This window comes from Lynx canadensis, chromosome A2 (assembly GCF_007474595.2).
Source record: "Lynx canadensis isolate LIC74 chromosome A2, mLynCan4.pri.v2, whole genome shotgun sequence".
In the NCBI taxonomy this organism is placed as follows: domain Eukaryota; kingdom Metazoa; phylum Chordata; class Mammalia; order Carnivora; family Felidae; genus Lynx; species Lynx canadensis.
Genome location: NC_044304.2, coordinates 10,991,737 through 11,009,801, shown reverse-complemented (window position 1 = coordinate 11,009,801; position 18,065 = coordinate 10,991,737). Strand labels below are relative to the sequence as shown.

At 39.8% G+C, this 18,065-nt stretch overlaps 1 protein-coding gene across 2 annotated transcripts; it reads right to left on the bottom strand.

Moving 5' to 3' along the window:
• Positions 1 to 2,175: 2,175 nt before the first annotated feature.
• On the bottom strand, positions 2,176 to 8,980 carry LOC115505235 (olfactory receptor-like protein OLF4). 2 transcript variants are annotated; one of them, XM_030302707.1, is made up of 2 exons: positions 8,075 to 8,971; positions 2,176 to 2,202 (listed from the first exon to the last, which is right to left on the bottom strand). In XM_030302707.1, the coding sequence occupies exons 1-2, from the start codon at positions 8,969 to 8,971 to the stop codon at positions 2,176 to 2,178; spliced, it is 924 nt and encodes a 307-aa protein (XP_030158567.1). The 2 variants fall into 2 exon arrangements, with proteins under 2 accessions (XP_030158567.1, XP_030158574.1); XM_030302714.1 differs by lacking the exon at positions 2,176 to 2,202 and having other exon boundaries at positions 8,018 to 8,980.
• Positions 8,981 to 18,065: the final 9,085 nt, after the last annotated feature.

The window sequence follows — 18,065 nt, the reverse complement described above, 5'->3', positions numbered from 1 at the left end:
CCTCATGATCAAAGGATTACTCAGACAAGAACTTGAATTCCTGCCCAGTAATGCTCTGGGAATTGAGATTTGTGACAGAAAGTCCCACAAGTTATCCCTGCAAAAACAGACAGGTCTTTCCAATCTCTACCAGTTACCTGGAAAAGAACCTGAGTGGTGGTCACTTTTTAGTACACTTATCTGAAATAAATGTGAATAACCAGGTCATTATGAATGCTTCCTTGGAATATCAGAACAAATGTCAAACATAAGAAGCAGCAGGTTATTAATATTCTCAGCTCTGTTTACTTTGATTATTGTATCAATAAGCTATTGCTGCATAACAAGCTATGACAAACCTATATGATTTAAGATAACGCTTTAAAATTTTTTTAAACTTATATGTTAGTTAATAGGTTGTGCACTCTTGGTTTCAGAGGTAGAATTCAGTGATTTATCACTTATGTACAACACCCAATACTCATCACAAATGCTCTCCTTAACCCATCGCCCATCTAGCCCATCCCCCCCCCCCCGCCCCCTTCCTTCATCAACCCTCTGTTTGTTCTCTATCATAAGAGTCTTGCTTGGTTTGTTTCCTTTATTCTCTCCACCCCCCACCCCTGCATTATGTTCATCTGTTTTGTTTCTTAAATTCCACATATGAGTGAAATCAAATGATATTTCTTTCTCTGATTTATTTCAGTTAGCATAATACATTCTAGCTCCATCCATCACATGGGAGTCTGTGTTGGGGAAGTCTTTTGGTCTCTGTTGGTCTCCTCATGAGGTGGTAGTCAGCTGTGGGTCAGCTGGAGGAGCTCTGTTAATCTTGGCTGTGTTCTCACATATGGGGGCTTGCTGGTGATAGGCTGGTCTAGGTTGGCTTTCATTAGAGCAACAGGGCTCTGCTCCACGTGATTTCTCTTCTTACAGCAGGCTAGCTTGGACTCGTTTCCATGGCAGAGACAGGGTTCCAAGAGCGCAGCAGAAACACACCAAGGACCCTTCAGACACACTGTCATTTTCACCATACACTCTTAGCCAAGGCAGATAAAATACTGAATTCAGTCCAGATTCGAAAGTGGAGAAATTGGCTCCACCTCTCAGTGGGAGGAGCTTCGCAGTCACATTGCAAAGTACATGGATACAGAGATAAGTGGTGAATTGGGGCCATCTCGGCAAAAGGTCTGCCACATGTGTAATTTTCAGTTCAGTAAAGTTTTATTGGTACAGGACATAAAATCAACATACAGAACAATATAGTTCAGTATAACATAGTGATTCAACAATTCTATACATAACTTGGTGCTCATCTCAGTGAGGGCGCTCTTAAGGGTTGAGTCTGCAGGATTTTCTATATTCAATTCGTATCATATGTAAATAAAGACAATTTTACGTTATTTAGATAATCCCATTTGATCATGAAATATAATCCCTTCAATGTGCTGTTTGATTCAGCTTTCTAATATTTTTTGAAAAATTTTGTGTCTGTGTTCATCAGGGATATCGGTCTATAGTTTTCTTTACTTTTTTTTTTTTTTGTACTGACCTTTTCAGGATTTGGTGTCAGGGTCATGCTGACTTTGGAAAATAAGGTTGAGAATGTGCCCTCCTCTCTAAGTTTCTGGAAGGGTTTGAGAAGAATAGTAATTCATTCTTCTTTACATAATTAGTAGAACTCACCTATGAAGCTCTCTGGTCCTGGGCTTTTCTTTGTTGGGAGATTTTTGATGACAGATTTAATACCCTTACTCATTTTTGATCTGTTCATATTTCCCATTTCCTCCTGATTTAGTGGTAGTGTGGTATGTTTAGTGGTGGTAGTGTGTATGTTTCTAGGGATTTATCTATTTCTTCTAGGTTGTCCAATTTGTCAGAGTGAGATTGTTCATTGTGGTCTCCTATGATTCTTCCATATTCTATGGTATTGATTATAAGGCTTCACCTTTTGCTGCTGATTTTATTTATTTGAGTCTTCTCCATGTCCGTTTTTTTTTTTTCTGGTCTAACTAAAGGCATGTCAATTTTGCTTAGATTTTCAAAAATTTGGTTCTTCACTTTGTTAGTCTTTTCTCTTGGTTTTCTGGTCTATATATTATTTGTGTATGCTCTGATATTTGTTATTTCTCTTCCTCTGCTGCTTTGGAATTAGTTGGTGCTTTTTTTTCTAGGTCTTTGAATCATAAAGTTAGGTTATTTACTTAAGATCTTTTTATTTGTCTTAATGTAGGCATTTATTGTTATAAACTTCTCTCTTAGAGCTGCTTTTGCAACATCCCATAAGTTTTGATGTGCTGTATTTCCATTTTCATTTGATTCAAGATTTTTAAATTTCTTTTTTGATTTCTTCTTTCATCCACCAGCCATACATGAGTGTGTGGTTTAATTCCCACACATTTGCGAACATCTCATATATCTGTACTCTTGCACTCACTGCAGCACTATTCACAATAACCAAGACATGGAAACAGCGTGGCATCCATCGACAGATGAATTAATAATGATGGCATATCTATACAATGGAATTCAGCAATAAAAAAGGAAGGCATCCTCTCCTTTGTCCAAATACGGACGGAACCCAAGGTAATTATGCTAACTGAAATAAAGACAAATACTGTCTAATCTCACTTATATATGAAATATAAAAGTTTGAACCATAGAATCAGATAGTAGGTTCATGTTTGCCAGTGGCTGGCATTGGGGGAAAGGAGAAGATGCTAATGAAAGCCTATCGCCCCTCAGATATGAGATCAATAAGTTCTGGGGACTTAATGTACAATATGGTCGTTATGCTTAACTCTATTATGTTGTATACTTGAATGTTGCTAACAGAGTACATAGTAAATGTTCTTGCAACAAAAGGAAATGGTCACCATGTGAAGTGATGGATGCATTCACTAAGCTATTGTGATGATCACTTCACAACAGATATGTATATGAAATCACCAGGTTGTATGCTGAAACTTCTGCAATTTTATATGTCAATTAAATTTCAATAAAGCTGGAAAGTGAAGAAAAAATATTCCTATGTCTCTGTCTTCCATTTGCATTTAAAAATGTCACCGCCACCCAGCAGAATCCTCCCCATGAAAAAAAAAAAACAGTATCAGAATGAAAAGCTTTGTGAGTATGTCAATGGGAAGGTCAATCAATAGGAAAACAGTATCAACAGAAGGGTGCCATGAAGATCGCATCAGTGATACAGCAGTTCTTAGCTCCATTAATCATGAGTTTGATATGAGGTCCCTGGTCTCTCTGAGGCATCTGGAAAGAAAACCTTTAATTTCTTTGATCTTTTCTTAGACTAGGAATGGCGATCTAAAGGCAAGGGGTTATATCTGGAGGAAAGCCTGACCCCCACGAGTAGAATTTCCATAACTGCTCATTATGCCCCTAATTCATTCTCACTGTCTTCTCTGAGATAATTGCACTGATAAATGTGGAAGTGGAAATTAAACTTTGTTTTTAGTGTTTATTTATTTATTTGGAGATAGAGACAGAGAGAGTATGAATGGGGGAGGAGCAGAGAGAGAGAGAGAGAGAGAGAGAAAGAGAGTGAGGGAGAGAGAGAAAGAGAGAGAATCCTAGGCAGGCTCTGCACAATCAGTGCAGAAGTGGGGCTTGAACTCACAAACCACGAGATCATGACCTGAGCTGAAGTGGATGCTTAACCAACTGAGCCACCCAGCTGTCCTGGAAATGAAACCTTTTGAATTGAAATTTACAGCAGTTGTAGACTGTTTGCCGCGATGACCCCAAATGCCGGTCTTTCTCTGTAGCCATGTCTTTGGCCATGTGCGCAGCACCCACCATCAGGAGGTGGAGACTACTCTTCCATCTTAGAATTGGGATGGGTTAGGATTTTTTATTTAGTGTGGGCAGCAGAACTTGATAGAAGTGACAGGGGACCTCAGAGGTCTTTGTGCATTTCTGCTGCTCTCTCTTGGAACTCTGCCTCCAAAAAGTGAATAAAACAAGGTGGGCTACCAGAAGTGTGGACATGTGGAGCAGAGCCAAGTTGTCCAAGCCAAGGCCACCCTGGATCAGCCACAGGTAGCTAGCCTAGCCCCAATTATATTAGAATGCCCTGGAAAGATCAGCAGAGCCTCCCCAGCTGACACACAGCTGACTCAAGACCCTTGAGGAGATCAACAGAGATTAGAACAACTCAGCACCATACAATTCCACTGAATTCTAAAGACATTCTACCAAGCCATTTGCTCTCAGGATGGTTTGCTATGCAGCAACATTCATGATCATTCTGTTATTCAAATTCATTTTGGATGACTATTAAAAAAAATCTTCTCCACTGAGGATTCTATTCAGGTAACCAGTAGAGGTTGGTCTCCACATCCATTTTTGTGGAGAAAATATGGTGACCTGGAATCACATAACTGGGCAGGAATTCAAGCTCTCTTGTGTCCTGCAGAGGCATCTTTATTTTAGCCCTATGAGACTCATTTTCAACATTGACCTCCTGACCTGGGAGAGTAGAAATTGGTTTCTTTTAAACCCTTAGTGTGGTAATTGGTAATAGAAAAATGACAAAAACATTTATCCCATACAACTGTCTTTGAAAAAATGGAATTTACATCTTTCAACTCCTTCACTTAGTTTCCTTGAGTAAAAGGGCATTTTGTGTTGAAAGCCAACTTGAGTAGAAGAAACAAAACCTGAAGTCAGTCTGGAGATATTCAGCCCTATTAGCTGCTACAGAGAATTTCTCCTTGCATAAATGTAAATGTGTTTCTGTCTTTGACGCTTCTGGGATTGGGATACGAAAAGAGATTCATTGTTAAAATAAAGACCACCTGTTCTACTCTAATTTTTTTTTGTCTACATCTCCACATTCCTAGAACTTCATGTTAATGCAAACCTTCATTCTCTTGCTTTCTTTACCCTCCAAATTCTCTCAAGCTTTCTTTCAACACAACAGGTAGGTTATAATGAGTTATAATGAGAGTTATGGGTCTTACACATGTATATATGTGTATGTGAGTGATTGAAAGAAAAATGTACATACATACACATACATTTGTATACACACAACCCTTATTCTTGAACATTCTTTGGACCCAACAAAGTATTTCTACACATGTCATCTTTCCTCACCACATCCTTTGACGATATGTTCATTATTCCACATTGCCTTCAGAAGAAAATGAAGGCTAGGGGGATTACGTCCTAACGATTACCAAACAAAGCACTTCAAACTTACCGTGCACCTTCCTGAGTTCCATATACACGGCACCATGCAGAAGGTATCCCTGATTTTTCAACAATTCTTTCAATTTCGAAAATTGTACACTTTATTTTTTTTTATTTTTTTTAACGTTTATTTATTTTTGAGAGAAAGAGACAGAACGTGAGGGGGAGAGGGACGGAGAGAGAGGGAGACACGGAATCGGAAGCAGGTTCCAGGCTCTGAGCTGCCAGCACAGAGCCCGACGCGGGGCTCGAACTCACGAACCATGAGATCATGACCTGAGCTGAAGTCGGACGCTCAACCGACTGAGCCACCCAGGTGCCCCATGTACACTTTAAATATATACAGTTAACGCCCGTGCTAATGTTCCAAAAAACCCAATTGGAATTTAAACATCTAGTGGTGTGTGACTCAGGGCCTAATTGGTGTACAGTTAACACCTAATGGGGCGGGAGATCTCATGCTACCAACTGTGAAAAAACAAAAGTCAACATGTGAATATTGAAATAGTAGGATTAAAATAAGACAATTCACGTTTGATAGTGTCATTTTTTTTGTAGATTAGAATATTAGCATATATATATATATATATATATATGGAGTAAAATGACATAAAGTGGTTCAAGACAGAAAAGCACGACAGCCACTCACATCACGGATGAACCTTAGAAAATTAATGCAGAGGGGCGCCTGGGTGGCGCAGTCGGTTAAGCGTCCGACTTCAGCCAGGTCACGATCTCGCGGTCTGTGAGTTTGAGCCCCGCGTCAGGCTCTGGGCTGATGGCTCGGAGCCTGGAGCCTGTTTCCGATTCTGTGTCTCCCTCTCTCTCTGCCCCTCCCCCGTTCATGCTCTGTCTCTCTCTGTCCCAAAATAAATAAAAAACGTTAAAAAAAAAAAAAAAGAAAATTAATGCAGAGACTTGCACCTGACGATAGACTCATGAGGAGCCCAGCAGAGATCAGAACAACCCCCTACTCTACAATCCCGTTAGATAATAAAGGCATTATATTAAGCGACTTTTTTTTAAAAGATGCTTTGTATGCAGCAATAGCTAACTGATATAATAATCAAATCAGGCAGAACTGAGGGCATTTGTCATAATCGGATTCTTTTCATTCTAGGCATTTGTTCTTTTTTTTTTTTTTTCAACGTTTATTTATTTTTGAGACAGAGAGAGACAGAGCATGAACGGGGGAGGGGCAGAGAGAGAGGGAGACACAGAGTTGGAAACAGGCTCCAGGCTCTGAGCCATCAGCCCAGAGCCCGACGCGGGGCTCGAACTCCCGGACCGCGAGATCGTGACCTGGCTGAAGTCGGACGCTTAACCGACTGCGCCACCCAGGCGCCCCTCTAGGCATTTGTGCTGATAGTTGAAGTGAGCGTTATGATTATTCTGTCCTTTAAGGTTATTTCGTGTAACTGTATTAAAAAAAAATGAATCAATTGAAGCCCTTTGAAATAACACGGAAAGGCTGGAAGGACATGCGTATTTGCACAAAACTTGTGATTCTGAATCACATACCTGGACGGGAATCCATGCTTGCTGGTGAGTCACCCAGCGATTAGGAGGAGGATGTTTAATGGTTGATACTGATATTGCTCATCGGCTGCCCGTTTAGTGGTTATGGCAAAATTCCAAGTAGTGGGAGATACGTCATTTAGAGAAATGGAAGAAATCATATTTGTATGGAGCACTGGGAATTCTTGAACAGAAACCAGAAAATGATTTAATAAAACCCCAACATGCCACCCGCCTTTCATCTTAAGGAATTCACCTTACAAATGGACCTTGATATTCCATAATTCAATGAGTAGATGAAGTGCCTGAGAAAGAAATATTTTGCATAGTAATAAATGTATGATTTAATATTCTGCTTCATCATACTTAAACTCAAGTTTGACCCTAAGGCCATATTATATCAATCTGTTTTTTCCATATTTGTCTTTCTGTGTAGATTCCACTTGGAGACATGTATTTTATTATCATTTTTTTGCCAATGACTATGGTAGGCGTGGTGACAAAACTGTGTAATGGAACAGGATTGGCTATAACAACTAGTACATCAAAGTCTGCATCATCAGGAAGAGCAGTTAAGGTAGTGACATACAAAGGAATGATGTTCACAAGAGTGAAGCACAGTGGCCTCAGATCTTTCTCTCTTATAAACTTACATAACTAGCTGTGGTGGCCAAGAGTAGACTTTCCATAGGAGTAGTATAACTCATTACTTTTTTTCAGTCAAACAAAAGAAAAATACTCACCATGATATATTTTGAGAAGAAATTATTCTTTAAATTTTTTAAATGTTTATTTATTTTTGAGAGAGAAGGGGGAGAGAGAGAGAGAGAGAGAGAGAGAGAACAAGTGGGGGAGGGGCAGAGAGAGAGGGAGACACAGAATCTGAAAGCAGGCTCCAAGCTCTGAGCTGTCAGCACAGAGTCCGATGTGGGGCTGGAACTCATGAACTATGAGACCATGACCTGAGATGAAGTCCAACGCTAAACTGACTGAGCCACCCAGGTGCCCTGAAAAGAGATTATTCTTAACATATCCATCTAGTCCTTTGAAATAAATGAGAAATGCCAAATATTTCACATCCAAGGTGAGGAATAACATTGGGTGTGTAGGAAAATGACAAAGGAAAAATTTCTTGGATATCAAAGATATCACGAAGCTTGATCAAGCAAGTTACAAAATTGTACAGAGAGGTTGGAAAAAAATAGAAATTCCAGGAAAAAAACAGAAGAGGAATATTTCACTTCCACAGTCTGATCAAAGAATCTCAACATTTGGCTCAGGCTTGGAGCCCTGCAATCATGTCACTTCTTCAGCCCAGGACAATTGGCCCTTTTGTAGCTGCCATCCCAGAGAATCTCATCAGAGCCTCCTTTATGTCTCTGTTCCTCAGGCTGTAGATGAAGGGGTTCAGCATGGGTGTGACCACCGTGTACATCACTGAGGCTGTTGCACTTGAGTGGGAGCTCCGGGTAGCAGCAGAGCTGAGGTACACTCCCAGGCCCGTACAATAAAATAGAGAGACAACCGAGAGGTGAGATGCACAGGTGGAAAATGCTTTATACTTGCCCTGAGCTGATGAGATCCCACGTATGGAGGAAACTATCTTATAGTACGAGTAAAGTATTCCAATGAAGGGACCACCACCCAGCAGCATAGCTCCAAAATACATCACCATGTTATTGAGAAAGGTGTCAGAACAGGCAAATTGGATCATCTGATTGAGTTCACAGAAAAAGTGGGGGATTTCCAAGACTGTACAGAAGGACAGTTGCAACACCATTAAGCTTTCTAACAAGGAATGCAGGACACTCGTGATCCAGGACACCAGAACCAGCAGTCCACAGAGCCGGGGGTTCATGATGACCATGTAGTTCAGGGGGCAACAGATGGCCACAAAGCGGTCATAAGCCATCACAGTCAAGAGAAAGATGTCTAATCCTGCAAAGAGTGTGAAAAAATACATCTGTGTGATGCAGCCTGCATAGGTTATGACCTTGCTCTGGGTCTGGATGTTCAGAAGCATCTTTGGGATGGTGGTGGAGGTGAAGCAAATGTCTACAAAGGACAGGTTGGCCAGGAAGAAGTACATGGGGGTGTGGAGGTGGGAGTCAGAGCTGACGGCCAGGATGATGAGCAGGTTCCCAAACACAGTGATCAGGTACATGGAGAGGAAAAGCCCAAATATGAGGGGCTGTAATTCTGGTTCATCTGATAATCCCAGAAGAAGAAATTCTGAAATTCCTGTATCGTTTCCTGGGTCCATGTGGTGGAGGTGACTACCAATAAAGGGGAAAATAACATGACAAAACTTCACATCAATGGGGATGGCCCACATTGTTCAAAGGCTACAATTTATATTTTCTGATCAAGAAAGTAACTTCAATATTTTGTGACTGGATTTGGGCCCCTTCAGGGGATCCCATTTCCTCTCTGATTAGGAATTTTCATTCCCAACATTGGATGTTCTCCTACAGGCTGGGTATTGTACAGTTTCAATAAGAAATTGTTTCATGCATTTGAGGACTATATATAGTGTTGACCATGTTTTCAGTATTTCCACGTCATGAAGTAGAGGATGCTGAACAGCAAAAATCTCTACAATTCAATGATTGTGATAGGATATATGCATATATAAAAATTGAATTATCCTGAGTTGGTGTCAGAGGCTATGAAGAAAATGAAAACAAGTAAAAGGAGAGAGTGGATGGGCTGCTATGTTGCGTTTTCAGTCAAGATCAGCTAAGAAGATGACATTTGAACAGAAACTTCAAGGAAGAGAGAGTGGAAGGCAGGAAGCTTCCTGGCAGGGGGAAGGCCAGTGCAAAGGCCCTGAGGATGTGTTTCTTTCAGAAGAACCAAGACTCAGAAGGAAGCCAGTGTGTTGAGTGGAATGGACAAGAGGGAGAGAGATGAGAGATAGTTGCAGTGAAATTTGTAGAACCATGTGACCTCACAACCGCTCAAAGTCAAGACACAGGGAATTCCTCAACCACACCATGTACCTCTTGCACTTTATTAATTTGGTTATAGCAGCGTCCTGTCCATTGAACATCCCTCCTTAGTATCATCTGTTGATTGAGTCTGGCCTGTGTGTTACAACAGTGGCCTTGGAATAAAGGATCCCATGTACCCCTGCTCTGACTGCTCTCACAGCACACACACACATACACAAACATAGCACACACATACACACAGCACACGCTTTCGCATACACACAACACAGCACACTCTTCCTGGTGTGTGTTACTTCTCTGTCCTTCTCACCTCCCCCTGCCTGCCTTAACACACTGTTTAGGATATGAATGCAAACACATCACATTACCTTTCCCAGAAAGAAGGTAGAAGTAGTACCCAGAAATTCCTATTCATAGCTTCCCAAGGACAAATAGTCTTAGGGCTCCATTTTGGAATGGTTGCTTTCAGATCTGTATGTAAAAAAACATAAAAAAAATTGGGTTCAATGAACAGAGAAAGAAAGAGAGAGAGAGAGAGAGAGAGAATGGCGCTGGTGGTATTCAATCTTGGTTATATCCCATTTATACCCTGCAAAAATAATTAAAGAGCAAAAATAAATTTGTCCATTGGACAAAACTAGCGACATCTCTATGGTGTGAAACACCTTACAGATTGAACATAACAAGAGAATAAAGAAACAGTGCACAAAATACGGGCATTTTTCTTACCAGATAGCAGAGAGCAGAAGGCTTAATTTTCCCGTGTGTATTCCATATTCATTTGGCTAATCAGTTTTTATATGGTCCAACAGACGATGGGGTAAGCCTCTTTATCACTTGTCTTATGTGACATATTTTTTTTTCGTGTATTTGGTATTCTTAGGCTTTGGGTTTTAGTCATTTTCTTGACAAGTCTGATGAGCACAACTAATCATGGTTCTGTTCCTTGTTCAACACGTAAAGTCCTCCCCAGACTCTGAAATCCCACATACCCCATGACAGTCTATCCTCTAACTCTGAATAATCTTTATGTAACTTATCCAAATACATTACTTGTACTCACATTTATTTCGCTGCACTCCTGCCTGTCGTGACGTTGATTACCAAAGGAGCAGGAACTTCTCTTCATCTTCTTCTTTACAAAAGTATGTGGGTGTATATGCACTTATATAGAAACACATTTGAGAAAATGAGACACTATGAAATACAAAGAATGACTGAGGAAATAAAATCAGGTTAAAAAGAGCAGTTTCAGTGCAGCCATATTAAGAACAATTGAATGGAGTTTTAAAAAATGTTTTTACATGTTTTATTGATTCTTGAGAGACAGAGAGACAGAGTGTGAGCAGGGAGAGGCAGAGGGAGAGGGAGACACAGAATCAGAAGCAGGCTCCAGGCTCCGAGCTGTCAGCCCAGAGCCCAATGCAGGGCTCAAACTCACAGGCTGGGAGATCATGACCTGAGCTGAAGTCTGATGCTTAACCGACTGAGCCACCCAGGTGCCCTAAAATTGAATGGATTTTTGAGCAGTAACTGAAACATGATCTACAGGAGCAGTAAGTCAACAAAACCAACCCAGATGAATAATAAAACTCCACAAGACCTGGAAATAAAAGAGCATAACATATAAAGTTCTGAGAAATTTCTGGCATATAGCAGATGCTCTTTTAGTATCTGTTGAATGGATGAAGAATTAGGTCTCATTATATATGGGCATTTAATACTTGACAAAGCTGCATTTAAGTGTAATTGGAAAAGACTGGATTGTTGAGTGAAAGCTGGCATGAAGGCTTTCTATGTGGAAGGAAGTGTGGTGTTTCCTTACTTCACTCATCTCACCAAAAATCCAAAGGATTAAGTAAACCCCCAGTGTAAGAGTAACCATTCCATTTTAGATGCACATCTATAAAATTACATATAAAATCTACAGGTGGGAAAACTATTGTAATTAAGGCAGAAAATACCCTCAGAAGCAAGAAGATAGATACATTTAACTAAACAAAATTTAAAACTATTTTATGGCCCAAAATACCTAATGAAAGTCAACAGAGAAACTGTGATTTACAACAATTATTTGAAATGCTGATAATTATAGAAAAATAAACATATAATATGTGGACATATAATAATAATAGGGAAATGAACATGGTGATCAAATATATGAATCTTTGCTTGAGTTCATTAGTAGTTTAAAAAACCAACAAGAAATCTCTTTCACACCGATCACCCTGAGAAAACACTCAAAAAGCTGTCACATTGAGTGGGGTTGAAAACTTTAAATAAGTAGCAAGGGGGCACTTTCTAATTTTGCTCTCAGAATTGTGAAGTGTTACAGTATCTTGGGGAGCTCTGAAGACAGTTAAAAATGTTAAAAATACAGACATTCTTTGGGTGACTGGCTGGTTCAGTTGGTAGAGCATGCGACTCTTGATCCCAGGGTTGTAAGTTCAAGTCCTATGTTGGGTGTAGAGATCACTTTAAAAAAATAAAATCTTTAAAAAAATATGGATATTCTTTAACTCAGGGTTTCTCAGTCTCTGCACTATGGACATTCTGGGCCAGATCTTTCTCTGTGGTGGGAGTGTCATGTGCACTGTGGAATGTTTAGAACCTCCCTGGCCTGTTGTGACAGCCCAAAATGTCTTTGAATATTTCTCAATATCCTCTGGGGGACAAAAATCACCTTTTGTTGAAAACCATGGTTTTAACCATTTAAAAATGTTTTGTAGCATTGATATAATAGTACTTTAATGAGAAAAAATATGAAAGACCATCAAAAGTGTAAATGGCACAGCCACACCATGAAATATCATGCAGGTGTTGAAATCATGAATCATGAATGGCTCAGTTGGTGGAATGTGTGACTCTTGATCTTGGGGTTGTGAGTTTGAGCCCCACGTTGGGTGTAAAGATGGATTGAAAATAAAATCTTTAAAAGAAAAAAGAACTAACGAATCAGCATCACACTGGTTGACTAGAAAAACACGTGTAAGTTACTACTGACTCAGAAGGACTGGGGGAGAAGAGCTAGGAAAAAAGATCGTGCAGAACATAAAGAGTATTTATGATACGCATGAGTGTCTTTTCATACACTTGAATTGAAAGTGTGTGAATATGTTTGTGTGCATAACACAGAAAAGTTTGAAAATAAATGAAGACTTTTGAAAGAAAGAGAAACTTAGGTTTCTAAGTTCTTCTTTTGAAAGAAAGAGGCACTTCGGTTAAGCAGAACGGTTCAAAATCACTGCACGACACAAAATTGAAGGAAGACCCCAAACCAATTTCTGAACCAAAGGATTTAAAAGAGTAATAATTAAATGATACTGTTGTGGGTCCAACTCTATATTAGATCGCTAAGGACTTGGGAATAACAGAAAATGAAAAGTCTTTTATGTGGAGAGTAAGTGATACATAAGGTTTAAATTCATCTCACATAAAGATAGATGGGCCAGGTATGCTTATGGAAGGTAAAAGTGATTCTTAGTCAAACGTGGAAGAATGCCTTTCAAGTGATGGAATTTCTATTTTAGAAATAAATAAGAAATACAGAGAGCTGAAAACTAGTTAGAAATATATATAAGGGGGGGATTTATGAGAAGGATATTTACTTTCATTTTGTGGAAAGCAGTTCATCACAAGGGAAGACTATTAAGGTGACAGAACTATTATTTCAGCAAAAAAAAAAAAATAAATGAATAAAAAGAGAAAAAACAGTGGAGGGCATATATTATGACTAAGTCAGACTTGACCACTCAAAATTTATACACTCTCACACATTCTGCTCAAATACATCTACGCATCCATAAAAAAGAAATGGCAAGTAGCTAAGTGGGTGAAATAAATGCCAATTCTTTTTTAGGAAAAATGAAAAAAAAAACAGGAATAAAACCATTCCAACCCCACTATACAAACTCCAAGGACTTCCACAGACAATTTTCAATAGAGAAAGTGGGCGGCTAGCTAACCCAGAATATATTCAGGCTCACAGGTAATGAGCTAATTGTGAAGGGAGCTCATTAGCATATCATTTTCACATAATACATGTAAAACCTTCTTTTAAAAAAATGTTTAATTGTTTATTTTGACAGAGACAGAAGGTAAGCATAACTGAGGGAGGGGCAGAGGCCGGGGGAGAGAATCACAAGTAGGCTCTGTGTTGTCAGTGTAGAGCCCAACTAGGGGGCTTGATCCCACGCACTCTGAGATCATAATCTGAGCCAAAATGAACAGTAGGTCACTCAATGAATTAAGCCACCCAGGTGCCCCTAAAAAAATTTCATTTGAATACTCAAGAGAGAAGGTACAGTGATATGTATGTTTCATGTACCCCCTTTGCAGGACGTACTTGGGAGAATTCTTTCATCTGGATTTTTCTCATCTGTATGGAAATGTAGTCTAATATGTCCTATCTTAAATATGAAAAGACATGTCCCCAGTTCACAGTGTATCCCTCCACAGCTAATACTTGACTTTTCTACTCTGGTTAATTGTGAAGATCCTTGGTCTTAGGTCCTACTTTTATGTTTCCCATCTCCCCCTAATTAAGTTTCCACTGTTATCATCTAGTTGTTAACGTTGAACCTTGCATTTCTGAGTTCAATATTTACTTCTATTTATAGCATCATAAATACAACAATCAATCAATTTACTAATCAAGCCAGCAAACAACTACAGCAAAGTCTCAGCTCTGGTCAGGCTAGATTGGCTCTCAGGTGACCTCAGGAAACCGTTCTTGACTTTCATTCTCTTGACCTTCTCCTGAAGCACTTACTGGGATGTAAAACTCATCTAGATGGGGTCTCTGAGAGGAAGGTCTCTGCATGGAAATTAAAATACCTATCTCGTTGGATGGTGGAGGATGAACCTCTGTCTCCAGATGTGAGAGCAAGGATGGGTCAAACTTCGGTGTCCCATCCAGACTTAGGACTGCAAAAGAAATGACCAGGTCTTGTCCAGCCTGATGTTGTACACACTGTGGGGCTGCAGCAGAGGAGGTATTTACAGCCTCTTAGGTCTGCTTATTAGGCACATTTCACTGTTGTTTCTCCCACCTTGAGGCACGTGATTCCCCTGTGGGACACCCGTGTGGACAGAAAGGAAATTATTCCTGTTGAATTCCTGTTCCTAGGAGACCAGGTGACAAGCCATTTGAAGCCAGTCTTTCTTACTCTTTTTCTATTACTTCTTCTGCCTTTCAGAGATCTGAACTCCCAGCACCTTATCCCAATCCAGAGTGAACATTTTCTCTTGTTGGAGACTGAGAGATTGATCTTGACTAGGTCCCTTGGATTCTTCAAAGCATTGATTGTGGTGGAGACACAGCCCCTGACATCTCTAGAAAGTAACCTTTCCCCTTTTCAACAGAGATGTTAAGTTTTTCCTTTGATATACAACCTTGGGCACTACACCCATGGGCTTCATGACAATTTTGCAAAAACAATTAGGGATTTCATACTTATATCACAAGTTCAGAGCCAGTATTTAAAATGCCATTATAAAATGTTTGTTTATTGTAAGAGATATACTTAAATGTTTTTATGCACTATTATCTGAGTTTAGCAGCTTCGAGGAATTGCCTGATTTAATCTTTATAAAAGTCCATTCTGTGAGGAATACTGTTGTGAACTCCATTCCCCATGGAGAAATGGGGCTTGAAGAATTTAGTGATCTTCTCAAGGTTATGGTTTCAGAAAGGGGTAGCTGTTGATTGGATTCTGTCAGGGTGCTCCATTTTTCAAACTCTGTGCCCATGGTTCCCACCCAGAGATGAGTCTTTCCCCCTGGGGGTATTTGACAATGTCTGAGGGATGCTACTAAACACCTGTAGTGAGCAGGACAGCTCCTAACACAAATAATCATCCTGCCTCAAAGGCCAAATTGAGAATGTGTGAAAACCTACTCTAGCCCAGTGCTTCTCCAACTTCAAGGTGCATATGAATCCCCTAGGATCCTAGTTTAAATGCAGATTCTGATTTTGCAGGTGCTGGTGGGCTCAAGATATGGTGTGTCTAACAAGCTCCTGAGCAATGTTGATGCTTCAGATCCTGATTTGAGGACCTCTTTGAGTAGCAAGGCCTCGGTCCTGGGATAGAGCAAGGGGCAGGTGGTTGTAGGTCTTCTTCACAAAGCAAGTTTTGTTTGCATAGAATTTGGAATGACAAGTATATCCGGTCATTCTAGGGGCTGTGACAAATTCTGTTTGTTTCTTTTATTTAAGGGCCTTGGAGTGACATCAAATAAAATACTTTTGGAGAAGACTTTCTAGCAGGCAGAATGAGAGCCTCCTGATATTGTCCACATTCTAAATCCTGGAAACTTTGAATATATTATTTTTTATAGTATGGGGCGAGATTGAAGTAACAAATGGAGCAAGGCTTCTTTTTTTTTAAAAAGATTTTTTTTTTACATTTATTTATTTTTGAGAAACAGAGTGAGACAAAGTGTGAGCAGGGGTAGGGGAGAGCAGAGAGAGAAGGAGACACAGAATCTGAAGCAGGCTCCAGGCTCTGAGCAAGAGATCAGCACAGAGCCTGATGCGGGGCTTGCACCCACAAACTGTGAGATCATGACCTGAGCAGAAGTCGGACACTCAACTGACTGAGCCACCCAGGTGCCCCTGGAGCAAGTCTTCTAATCAGCTGACCTTAAACTAAGATTCCACTAATAGTGGAACTAACGTAATCACCATGGTCCTCCAAATGTAGGAGAGGAAGGCAGAGTAGTTGGATCAGAGAGAGATGTGAGGACACCGCATTGCTGGCTTTCAAGATGCAGAAAGGGCAATGAGCCAAAGGATGCTTGTTGTCCCTAGAAACCACAATAGGAAAGAAGACGGTCTCTCCTGGAGCATCCATGAAGGAACCAGGCCCTGCAGACATCTCGATTTTAGCCCATGGAGACTTTCTTCAGGCTTCTGACCTCTAAATAGTAATAGCATAAATGTGTTTCTTTTGAACTGCTAGTGTGGTAATCTGTTAATCAGAAATAGCAATATAATATAGAAATTCATCCAATAAAATGGTTTTGGAGGAAAAGGCATTTTAGTCTCTCAGTTAATTCATTTCTCTTCTCTTGGGTAAGGGCATTTTGTGTTGAAATCCAACCTTAACTGGAAGAAAAAAAGTCAAATTGGAGCGTCTGCCCTATTGCTTAAATGGAATGGAAAAAGTGAACTCCTCATTGATAAAAATATAAATGTGATTCTATCTATCTATCTATCTATCTACCTATCATCTATTTCAAAAGTTATCTCTTGCTAAATGTGGGGGCTCTAACTCATGACCCTGAGATCAAGAGACCCATGCTCAAGGCACCTGGCTAAGTCTGTGAGTGCATGACTCTTGAACTTGGGGTTGTGAGTTCAAGAAACACTTGGGTGTACAGATAGCTTAAAAATAAGATCTTAGGTCCAATTCTGGAGTCTCTATTCTATTACATTGGTCTATGTGTTTGTTTTTGTGCCAATACCATACTGTCTGATGATTAAAGCTTTGTAGTAGAGGCTAAGGTCTGGGATTGTGATGCCTCCCTCTTTAGTCTTCTTCTTCAATATTACTTTGGCTATTCGGGGTCTTTTGTGGTTCCATACAAATTTTAGGATTGCTTGTTCTAGCTTTGAGAAGAATGCTGGTGCAATTTTGATTGGGATTGCATTGAATGTGTAGATAGTTTTGGGTAGTATTGACATTTTAACAATATTTATTCTTCCAACCCATGAGCATGGAATGTTTTTCCATATCTTTGTATCTTCTTCAATTTCCTTCATAAGGTTTCTATAGGTTTCAGCATACAGATGTTTTACATCTTTGGTTAGGTTTATTCCTAGGTATTTTGTGATTCTTGGTGCAATTGTGAATGAGATCAGTTTCTTTATTTGTCTTTCTGTTGCTTCATTATTGGTGTATAAAAATGAAACTGATTTCTGCACATTAATTTTGTATCCTGCGACTTTGCTGAATTCATGTATCAGTTCTAGCAGACTTTTGGTGGAGTCTATTGGATTTTCCATGTATAGTATCATGTCATCCGCAAAAAGTGAAAGCTTGGCTTCATCTTTGACAGTTTTGATGCCTTTGATTTCACTTTGTTGTCTGATTGCTGATGCTAGAACTTCCAACACTATGTTACTAATCTTTGACAAAGAGGGAAAAAATATCCAATGGAAAAAAGGCAGTCTTTTTAACAAATGGTGCTGGGAGAACTGGACAGCAACATGCAGAAGAATGAAACTACACCACTTTCTTACACCATTCACAAAAATAAACTCCAAATGGATTAAGGACCTGAATGTGAGATAGGAAACCATCAAAACCCTAGAGGAGAAAGCAGGAAAAACCTCTCTGACCTTAGCTGCAGCAATTTCAGATCTGGATATCGAACCAGATCCGATCTGATATCGAATGA